Here is an 11,664-nt window from a genome sequence, read left to right as displayed (position 1 = left end):
TAAATACATTTATAATATGCATTAATAATAATAAAAGTATTATTATTATTTTTTTCTAAATTAAAATTATTTTGCAAATCAACTTCCAACTAATAACTTGAAGCTTGAAGATATCTAGGGATCCACTAACTAGTTATATTAGTACCAGCCAGTAGCATGGGCAATGAAATCAAATTTATTTATTTGCCGGCGAATGCAATGGTTTGGCTTGCGATCGTGTAAAAGATTAACTTAGCGACGCATCAGTTTGGAGATCTGATTCGACGTAGTCACAACTTAGAGCAGTTATATCCAAAGAGGGCCGGCTTTTTGTCCGCATATATCTAGCTTACGGATTTATGAATAATTAAACAAAAAAAAAATGCCATGCAAATATTTAGGTAATATATTCTACCATTTTACAACAACAACAAAAAAAAAAAGTTGAAAATACCCGAAACTACAACAAATTCCTGCACTCGGTTCTGCATACGATCCACTGCCCAGTATTCTGCACCGACGTACCGTAGGAGTAGGACCCAAACCCGACGCAGACATCACACGTCCTCTCGAATCTCTACGTGACACCACACCCAGATATCATGCCCACAAACTTTATTTTTCTCGGGACATTTTCAAAAAAACACCTACGTTATGAAGTTTTAATGGTTTAACCCTTACCTTAACCAATTTTTTTTTCCTTAAAACCCCCTATATTTTATAAGAAACAATTAATTAACACTCTACTATCAGTAACACAGCATCTTCGTATCAAATTATAAAAGTCCCCTTTACCGAGATAACAATTTAAATACCCAATGAGAAAGGCGAGTTATAATTAATACTAAATGTTAAATATATTATTTATGATGCCTTGTGAGATCTTTTCAGTCTCTTCGTCTTCTTCTTCTTCTTCTCTTCAAAGCTGCAGCTTTTCTCATAAATTGGCTGAGAGGAGGAATTCGTACAGCGTTTACTGCACTCTTAATGCCTCTCACCTCCACTGCCACAAGATACCTGGAAAAGGGCATACGTCATACGTGCCTTACGAGATGGAGAGAGAGAGAGAAAGAGTGGGGCCCATCCTGGGAGAAGATCTGCCCTCCATTTTAAACCGGAGGATCTCGTCCGTCGATTGAAAAGATCAAGTAACAAACTTTTCCCACTCTTTTGGAAAGTAAGAAAACTACATTTCCCACCCTATATTTCTACAAATTTATTTTCCAAAAGAACTTATTTTTGATACGTCCCCAAGAACCTTTGTACTTCGATCAAACATGAATGAAATCTAAAACAACGAGGTTTGAAATGCAAATTGTGAGGATAACGTCCGAAGTGTAATAAAATATCGATAAAAGAGAGTTTTGGAAGAGGTATATAATAAATGAGATATGTTTACTCTTTTTCACTTTTCTTCACGGAGAATCCGGGCGGCCACGAGCCAGTGGCCTCGAGAAGCGTGGAGTGCATGAGTGGGGTATGATCACCTCCCGGTGAGCAGAGCCAACGATTTGACGTGGATAAGACACGTGTGGAGAGAGACGAAGTACAAGCTAAACTAAAAAAGAGTTTTAATAAATAAATAAAAGGAAAGTCTTTTCGATCTCTTATTTATTTATTTTTTATTTTTAGTGGCCTGCACTGTAATTAATTTGGGTCGTTGACCAATAGCTGACAACCTACAAGTGCCACGTGGCCATAGGGCTTTACTTCTGGTTGACTAACTCGTCACCCTTGCCAGGAATGAGTAGTATCCATCATGAAGAGTTCCATATTAAATGGCTTGGCAATTTCTGCAAGCAATTTTAATTAACTGATATATATATATATATATTATATATATATATATATTATTCTGGTTATGAAATATTTTTTCTTTTAATTTAAAAATATTAATAATAAATTATCCTAATTACACTTGCAGTTTATTAATTTTTACCAGTCTCAGTTGCACAGTTTATTGATTTATATGCATCTTCTTAAAATGACCCAAATGTTTAATATATATATATAGTACATTTAATCCTAGATATTCAAAATTCTCTTTATTAGTGATTAATTTAATTTTAAATATTTATTCTCTTTTAATTCTCTTTGTTTGGATTATGATCTTTTATATCAGAGATACTCTTCTCAAATCTTTTGGGTGCTTTTAATTTTAATCCATCCTCTCTCTTAGGGATTACTTAGGTGTGGAGAAAGATCTAACATTCATTCATTTCATAGACTTTCTTCTCTCCTTCAAGGATCTTTGGCAGAAAAAATGGACCTCTCTTCAAGGATCTTCCTCCTCTTCTCTTCTCTTCATAGTCTCTAGTTTCTATGCATTATTCTCATTAATCTCCAATCTTTTTATTAAACAAATTATATATATAAAACTCTTCATGAGATTTGATAACATCAGTAGCTTCATATTTAAACATATTAAGGGTGAGGTTGATAACAACTGTGTGAGTCTCAAAGCCTGAGAAATATGGATAAACACTACTACAAAGTTTGGGATCAATGGCAATTCAAGATCATAATAAATAAGAGTTATCCTGCACTAGATGTCTCATTAACTAGAGAATTCTATGAATATTTTGGGCTGCAACAACTTTTATATATTATGGACAAGAGAAGCACTTGAAAATTTAGTTATATGACCTATTAAATATCACAAATCTCCTCTCTCTCTCTCTCTCTCTCTCTCTCTCTCTCTCTCTCTCATGATTTAGTATTTATCATTTGTGAGTTCATATAGTCTCCCATTCATGTAATCAAAGCACATAGTAAAGCTATTAATAACACAAAAGAAAGTTGGGTCTAGGAACATATTTATCATATTAAGACTATCTCTAAGGATTTCATTAGTTGATAGATTCAACACACACACACATAATACATATATATATATATAGTATTTTATTTTTATCAAAAATGAAACTAAACTTTTTAACTAGCATAATGATATTATATTAATTGAAATACCATGATTGTTACTAAAATCTCTTTCAAAATATATATTACTTAAACCTCGACTGTGAAAAATCTATTTATCTTTTTAAAGTAGTTTGAAAACTATCTAATGCCTTTAGATATCATAGTATAATGAGGTTTTTTCAGACAAGAAAGAAAAATAACCAACGATAGTCATTTAGATGTTTTTATTAACTTTGCGAGTTATACGTTAGAAATATTCTATAATTATTCCTTTACAACTAAACTATAATTACAATTCTAAAACAATCCAATAGTTTCAAAAACAATTAGGATATCTTAGAAGTTAGATGGGTATGAAATTTGAAAAGTTTAAAATATAAATTTTATCAAAAGTTCTATAACACTTGATTTTAGCTTTACTCTACAGTGTTAATTAAATCTAGTATATCACTGAATTATTATTGTTATATATATTGAAGAATTTTGGAATAAAAAGTAAAAAAGACTTAAATAAAAATAAAACAGAGAAAAGGGGAGATATTGCAGTACAACTGTACAAAGTGACCAATTATCTTCTCTCAGCCCAAATATTTTAACCTCTTAATTCTCCAAAATATAATCTTTATTTTTTCTTCTCCTTTTAATCAATCAACTCCTGACCTTGTTCTTGAGCATCTCATCATTAAAGTCCAATATTCCCACAAGCAAAGGTATTCCCCCTCTCTCCTCTCTCCACTCTCCACTCTCCTCCCTTCTCTCATTAGTCATGTGATATTCACATCCCTCATGTTGGTTATGATGGCCTCTGTGAGATAAGTACTAAAAGCAAGGAGAGAGAAGAGAGGCCACCAACCCCACCCCAGAGCTGGCTTTCTGGGACTGGTGGAGTGATCTGCTTGCTGCTCTTTGTAACCGTCTCCTTTTGGCCTCTTCTGAGCTGACACACACATACAAACACACACACACACACACTCTCTCTCTCTCTCTCTCTTGTTTTATTTGCCATCCATCTCCAGTCTTGATCGCTTTCTCATGGTTATCTCATGCCAAGAAGAATGAACTAAGAAGAGCAACATGAGAAGGTATTGTTATGTTACTTCTATGCTCTTGTGCTAAGCTTGATGGGTGTTCTTCCTCGATGTCAATGTGGGAGATATTTGTGTTCTTGGATTTTCTCTTATTGCTTTCTTTCTCTGTTTTTATGGTTTTTAGATCGAGAAAAGAGGAGAAAAAAAAAAAGATTTTCTTTTCTTTTTGTGTGTGTGTGTGTGTGTCAATGAGTTCTAGGGTTCGTAGTTCCTTCTGCATTGTGCGAAAAGTTCCATCTTTAATCATAATCTAGCTGCCACACGTAGCAATAAACAAATAATAGAAGTGTTCTCTGCTCGTCGTTCTAATAATAAAATGGAACCCTCGTCAGTGGATGGATTCCCGAAACACTTGTGCGCATTTTAAAATCTGATCTTGAGAAGAAGACGACACGGGCAGCAAAGATTCTTGGTTGGGTAATTTTATGTTAGTGCGCCGATTGGAACTGGAAAGCGTCCACTCTTGTCCCCCGTCCGTTTCTGCTTTACTCCGCCCGCTTATTCCACTGCATTGGATTAAAATAATCCGTGGTCTAATCATTCAGGAGCCAAATGGGGCACAAAGGTGGCGCATTTTTTGCTCCACTCTCTTCTCCCCCAATCCCTAGCCTTCGAGAATGGTGTATCGAGGGTTCCCGAGCTAGAGTTTTAGGGTTCTGTGGGTGGGGTTCTTGGTATTGGGACCTGAGTCTTTTCCTGGGTTCCGTCTGTTTTCCTTCAGTTTGGGTTGGGTGGGAACTCTACCTTACCGCCTCGTTTCTTTTCCTAGCTTCCAATTTCACTGCAGAGGTCAGAACCGAGATGGGTCTCTTTCTCTCTCTTTCTCTCATTAAGCCTTAAACTTGGGTTTTAAAGCCAATGGTTGGGTGAGAAAGAGGTGTGTTGTCTTTAATGGGGGGTGCGCAGTAATGTTGGCTTTGTGCTGCATTAGTGGTGGGTTCTCTGAGCTGCTGTTTACGTTTCCTTTATTATGTAGGCGTGTGGATATGGATCTATGGTGGGGGAGTGCTTTGCCCTTGTGGTGTTTGGCTTTTTGTTTCACTTGATCTATGGAAAATTTTGGGAGGAACACATGTTTCCTTTTACATGGGCCCCTTTCCTTTTATTTTGCTGTGTTTATGGGCTTCAGTTACTTTGTTGCTTGCTTTCACCTCTGTAAAGCTTCTTTATCCTGGTTAAGTAATTGTTTTGGCCTTTTGTCATGCGAGTTTTATGGTAAAGCTTTTGGTTTAAAGCAATCTTTTTCTAGAAAGCCTTATATAAGATTAGCTTCATCTGCTGTTGATCTTTGGAAGTGCTTGTTATGATTATTCTTGAACGATATTTGGGTATACGTTAATACGATGGCCACTTTGTGTTTCATTCTCAGGATTTTGTTCAACTATCTTGCTCTAATCAGCTGAGAATGGAGCACTAAAATTGCAATTTGAGGTACTCATCTTAGCTTTTTTGAATGTTTGTTTGTTCTTTTTCAAATTTGATTGTTTAATTTTTTTAAAAGAGATAAGATGCCCTCTTGCAATAGGCTCTTGCTAATGTATGGTCTGGGTGGCACAAGATGTTTGCATCTGTGCCCTTAGTTTTATAGGGAGGTTTCTCATGACCCAAATCCTTGACTATGGGATTCATGGTTACAAGCTTTACCCCTGCTGTTAGCTGTATAACTCTTGTCAATCCTAGAGTCAGAAGATCTGATTGAGATTATACTGACATGTTCATTGTTAGGCTATAGTTATTTGAGCAGTGAGCTGTTCACATTCAAAGATGCAATGTTGCTCTGTTGTTCAATATTAACTGTATGCAATGTTGCTCTGTTGTTCAAATATTAACCGTAACCTCGCAGAATATCATCATTGGTAATTTATCCATGTCTCTAGTCTGGCTATAAATCTCTGATCCATGAGCGAAACACTGTTCTGTTCACATTCGAAATGCAATATTTCTCTTTTTATCCAATATTGACCGTAAACTTGAAGAATATCATTATTTATAACTTATCTATGTCTCCAGTCTGTTGATTCAGTAGGAGTTTTGAATAAAATATTCTGTTCGTTTAAATAAAAAAAAGGAATTGCTGCATTTCATATGTGCATTTGAATGATTATAGCAAGACATGGATTTTGATCTAGTGTTAAAGCTCCTAATATAACCTTTAACCAGGTAAAGAGAAGTCTCTGAGTAGGCAAAGTGAATTGCAACATATACTGTAATTCTGTATGTTCTGGCCTTTTTAAGAGTTTCTGTTGGTTGTATGGACCACCTCTGGAAACCATGTGTACAAAATTCTGCATTGTTTCAAATCAGAGCAGACTGTTGTACTTGCTAGATTCAGTTTTGATTGAACAATCTCAGTCCTTATATTTGATGATTTCTAAGTAAAGCTGCTAGTTGCCCAAAGTGATATCTTGCAGTTTTCATGTCTTTTTGTCTGGCTACTTTATCATTGATTTACGTCATTTTCTTTTTACATCTCTTGGCTCCAACATACCATCTTGCAAGAAGTTGGAAGTCTCTTATGCAGTTGAATTCTAAATTCTTCGGTCAAGCAATTCTTGTTTATGAGTCCAAATATAGAACTCTGGACTGCTATATTGAAGACAATATATTAATGAGAAAACTTGCTCCTTTGATGCAGATAGTCTCCCTTCAATCCAAAGTCTGGAACCTGCTGAATCTTTGAGGGTGCGCAATCTAGCATTAGCTATAGTAACTCCCATAAAAATGTCAGTAGGGGCATTCTTTGTCTTCCTCGTCTTCTTTGCTGCCATCTCAAATGCAGATGTAACTGGTGATATCGAAAAATTGTTTATACTCAGAGACTCACTTGCCAAAGGAAGAGATTCCCTTCCAAGCTGGTTTGACGCAGAAATCTCACCATGCAACTGGTCAGGCATAACATGTGCTGGCCATACTGTTCAGGCCATAGACTTATCATATATACCATTAAGTGTTCCTATTCCGATCTGCATTGGAGGATTCTCGTCTCTAAGGCAGCTCAACTTAAGCAACTGTGGCTTTTCTGGTGAAGTTCCAGAAGAGTTTGGGGCCTTGCAGAATTTACAGTACCTGGATCTAAGCAATAACCAACTCTCTGGATCTCTCCCCTCTTCGCTTGCCAACTTGAAAATGCTCAAAGAACTGGTGCTGAACTCAAATTTCTTTACCGGAAGCTTGAACCCAACTCTTGGAGAGCTTAGAGGTCTCACAAAGCTTTCCATATCTGAAAATTCTCTTTCTGGAAGTATCCCAAATGATCTGGGGAACCTGCAGAACCTGGAGCTTTTGGACCTGAGCATTAATTCCTTCACTGGGACACTACCTGTCAGCTTTGCAAACCTCACCAAGCTCTTGCACCTAGATGTTAGTCGAAATGACCTCAGTGGATCAATCTTTCCAGGCATTGGTTCATTGGGAAATCTCTTGACACTAGACCTCTCCTCCAACAGCTTGGTAGGAGCTCTACCAAGGGACATTGGGAGGTTGAACAGTCTAGAGTCACTTTGGCTTGGCCCAAATGAATTCACTGGTAGTATTCCACAAGAAATTGGCAATCTAAAACAGCTCAAGGTTCTTTCCATCCATAACTGCAAGCTGACAGGGACCATTCCAAAGCAAATTTCCCACCTTAGAAGTTTAACAGATCTTGACATATCTGAGAATAGTTTTGATGGTGAATTGCCTTCAGGTATTGAGGAACTGAAAGACCTTATGTACCTGGTTGCTACCAATGCTGGACTGAGTGGACATATACCAGAACAGTTGGGCCACTGCAAAAATCTAAAGATCCTAGACTTGTCATTCAATTCATTTTCAGGTCCACTTCCAGAGAGTCTTGCTGAATTAGAGGCTGTTAGTACATTTATTGTCGAAGGAAATCAGCTGTCAGGTCCTGTTCCGGCCTGGATTAATAATTGGAAGATGGCTAATTCGATAAGATTCGATAAGAATCTTTTCAGTGGACCTTTGCCTCCATTGAGGTTGCACTTTCTGACTGCATTCTCTGCGGATGCCAATCAGCTCTCAGGCGAGATCCCTTCCAAGATATGTGAAGCTAAGTCATTGACTTTTCTCTCGCTGTCTGAGAATGCACTAACAGGCAGCATTGAGGAAACCTTCAAAGGGTGTTTGAATCTCACTGACTTGATCTTGATAGGAAACAATCTGTGTGGTGAGATACCGGGCTATCTAGGCAAACTACCTCTAGTTACGCTGGAAATGTCACAAAACAACTTCACTGGAATTCTTCCTGATCAGCTATGGGAGTCTCCAACCATCTTGGAAATATCACTCAGCAATAACCAACTTGTTGGTCAAATTCCTGACGGCATTGGAAGACTCTCTGGACTACAAAGGCTACTACTGGACAACAATTTCTTTGAAGGATCCATCCCAAGCTCAATTGGAAAATTGAGAAACCTGACGAATTTGTCTCTCCATGGCAACAGACTATCAGGAGAAATTCCGCTCGAGCTTTTTGATTGCACAAACCTTGTGGCACTTGATCTTGGTTCAAACAAGCTGACTGGCTCCATTCCTAAAGCCATATCTCAGTTAAAACTGCTTGACAACTTGGTTTTATCCAATAACCAACTATCTGGCCACATTCCAGGTGAAGTCTGTGCTGGATTTCAGCGGGTAGCTTACCCTGATTCTGAGTTCAACCAGCATTATGGTGTTCTTGATCTGTCTTACAACAGTCTCACAGGTCATATTCCTGCTGCAATTAAGAACTGCACAGTATTAAAGGATCTAAGGCTGCAAGGTAACATGCTTGATGGCAGCATCCCTCTTGAGCTGGCTGATATAATGAACTTGACTTCCATTGATCTGTCTTTCAATACTCTTATTGGTCCAATTCTGCCTCAGCTTTCTCCCTTGGAGAACCTGCAAGGCCTTCTGTTGTCAAATAATCAACTGGATGGTCTTATTCCAAGTGAGGTAGGTTCCATGTTGCCAAGCTTAGTGAAGCTTAATTTGTCTAGCAATAGGCTTACCGGTCCATTACCGAAGTCCATATTTGATATCAAGACTCTCATAGATGTTGATATAAGCCAGAATTCCTTTTCTGGACCAATTCCATTCTCTGGATTCAATGCCATAGGAGTAAGCTCCTTTCTCATATTCAATGCCAGCAACAACCGTTTCTCTGGTAGCATTAGTGAATCTGTCTCTAATTTTACCTCCCTTTCTGTTCTTGATCTTCACAACAACAAACTCAATGGAAGCTTGCCATCTTCACTTTCCAACCTTGACTATCTTACCTATCTTGACCTCTCAGACAATAACTTTCAGGATGCCATCCCTTGTGGTATTTGTAATATAGTGGGCCTTTCATTTGCCAACTTTTCTGGCAACAAGTTTGACAGGTATAGTTCAAAGGATTGTGCTGCAAACAGCCAGTGTGGATTGAACCACATTCTTCCTTTGGTAGCATATCCACCTCCTCAAGCTCTAAAGAGATCGTCTGTCTGGGGCATTAGTCTCGGTGTTGCATTTGCCTTCATGGCCCTTGTATTTGGCTTGCTTAGATGGAAGGCATTGAGGAAGAAGTCATTAGCACTTGTCTCTGCTAATAAAGCCAAGCCATCCGCTATTGAACCAGCCTCTAGTGATGAGCTTCTCGGAAAGAAGTTGAAGGAGCCTCTGAGCATCAACCTTGCCACCTTTGAGCATGCCTTGCTGCGACTAACACTCAATGATATCTTGAAAGCAACTGACAGTTTCAGTAAGGTTCACATTATAGGTGATGGTGGCTTTGGCACTGTTTATAAAGCAGCCCTTCCTGAAGGTAGAATGGTTGCAATCAAGAGGCTCCACGGTGGGAAACAGTTCCAGGGTGACCGTGAATTCTTGGCTGAGATGGAGACGATCGGTAAGGTGAATCACCATAACCTGGTGCCGTTGCTTGGCTACTGTGTCTTTGGTGAAGAGCGGTTCTTGATCTATGAATACATGGAAAATGGAAGCCTCGAGGTCTGGTTAAGGAATCGGGCTGACGCTGTTGAGGCTCTTGGATGGCCTGCCCGATTCAAGATATGTCTAGGCTCTGCTCGCGGGCTAGCCTTCCTGCACCATGGCTTTGTGCCTCATATCATACACAGGGACATGAAATCGAGCAACATTCTACTAGATGAAAGCTTTGAGCCAAGAGTTTCTGACTTTGGTCTTGCCAGGATAATCAGTGCATGTGAGACACACGTTAGTACTGATCTTGCAGGAACATTTGGATACATTCCCCCTGAATACGGACTCACAATGAAATCAACAACAAAGGGAGATGTCTACAGCTTTGGTGTTGTGATGTTAGAGTTGCTCACTGGACGGCCTCCGACCGGACAGGAAGAGGTCGAGGGGGGTGGTAATCTGGTTGGTTGGGTGAAGTGGATGGTCGGATGTGGGAAGCAGAATGAGGTGTTTGATCCATGCTTGCCAGTTTCAGGCCTCTGGAGGGAGCAAATGGTGCGTGTGCTTGCAGTTGCAAAGGCGTGCACAGCTGATGAGCCATGGAAGAGGCCTAGCATGTTGGAGGTGGTGAAACTACTTAAGGAGATTAAGATGATGGAGGCTGGTGAGGTGAAACTACTCAAGGAGATTAAGATGATGGAGGCTGGTGACATAGTCCCTGGAGATATCTGATGCCAACGGTAAGCCAAAAAAAAAAAAGAAAGAGAAAAGATCGGTACTTTCCACTGGTATGTATCATGTAGGATAGTAGATGTGATGTACAACTAATGTGATCATTGGAATGTGCTATTCCAGTTGTTTTAGATGGAACTAATGCAGCATAGTAGAGTATTAGACCCTGGAAAAAGAAAGCTTAAAAGAGGGTGTTGTATTGAACTGTTGATCTGCGTCGAGTTCTCTTTATATTAGCATGGAATCAAATATTGCTTGTATCTTCTGATAACTCGATGCTTTTCAGATATTTTCTTATACATGTATTGCTCTAGATGAAATATCTTGCACTATGGATTATCCTGGCTTTGCATTTAGAGGGTAGAACCATTGTGGCATATTTGCAGTTAGGTTTTTCAAACTTCTGGTTGGTGATATCTATACAAATCAAAAAGATTTACCATTTATTTGCTTCTTGCTGTGTTAGCCTCTGAACGAATATTTCAACCTCTTGTTATGTGTTGCCTACTTGTTAGTGAATATCTTTTGTTCTAGGGAAGAAATATTAAAGACATTTAGCCAGTAAATTTTTGGATGTCAACTAGAAAAGATGTATCAAGAAAATGGCCTCAAAGGAAGGAATTTATCCTACTACCGTGGTGAAAATTCATTCAGAATCATAAGATACTGATGAAGTGTTACAAATGCTATTCTCAACATGCTGATCTTAGATGGACCAAGTTCTTCAGATCCTTTTAAAGGTTTATCTATCCTTTGACATCTTTCTAAATCTTTTGTCAATGGTTTTTTTTTTTTTTTTTTTTGGATTCTATATTTTATTCTTTTTCCTTATAAAACTTTCTTTACTGCTTAATCTGTTCTCAGATACACGTATAAAAAATATTCTTTTGGGAAAATACAATTCATATTGCCTCCCTATAGTTTTGTTTTGTGTCATTTAAACCCCTATATAATTCTAACTTATATACAACTGCACGATTAGTATCTCTAGTTAATTGCCAAACGATGTTACTGCTAATCAGCCTTTCAGAAGGGCTAT

General features: G+C 38.3%; 1 protein-coding gene across 4 annotated transcripts; it reads left to right on the top strand.

The window, feature by feature from the left end:
• Positions 1 to 3,577: 3,577 nt before the first annotated feature.
• LOC140769401 (leucine-rich repeat receptor protein kinase MSP1) lies at positions 3,578 to 10,983 on the top strand. Of its 4 annotated transcripts, none has more exons than XM_073110112.1 (3): positions 3,578 to 3,611; positions 5,359 to 5,420; positions 6,625 to 10,983. In XM_073110112.1, exon 3 carries the CDS (start codon positions 6,711 to 6,713, stop codon positions 10,623 to 10,625), a length of 3,915 nt encoding a protein of 1,304 aa, XP_072966213.1. In that variant the 5' UTR covers positions 3,578 to 3,611; positions 5,359 to 5,420; positions 6,625 to 6,710; the 3' UTR covers positions 10,626 to 10,983. The 4 variants fall into 4 exon arrangements, with proteins under 4 accessions (XP_072966213.1, XP_072966211.1, XP_072966212.1 ...); XM_073110110.1 differs by lacking the exon at positions 3,578 to 3,611 and adding an exon at positions 3,645 to 3,983; XM_073110111.1 differs by lacking the exon at positions 3,578 to 3,611 and adding an exon at positions 4,612 to 4,922.
• Positions 10,984 to 11,664: the final 681 nt, after the last annotated feature.

Source organism: Typha angustifolia, chromosome 10 (assembly GCF_048772165.1).
Source record: "Typha angustifolia cultivar Huaian chromosome 10, ASM4877216v1, whole genome shotgun sequence".
Taxonomy (NCBI): domain Eukaryota; kingdom Viridiplantae; phylum Streptophyta; class Magnoliopsida; order Poales; family Typhaceae; genus Typha; species Typha angustifolia.
The sequence above is the reverse complement of the archived record's forward strand: the minus strand, read 5'-3'. Positions and strand labels throughout refer to the sequence as shown.

Bases quoted from the DNA above. Each gene is read 5' to 3' on its own strand.
- LOC140769401 (XM_073110112.1), top strand. From the start codon at position 6,711: ATGTCAGTAGGGGCATTCTTTGTCTTCCTCGTCTTCTTTGCTGCCATC.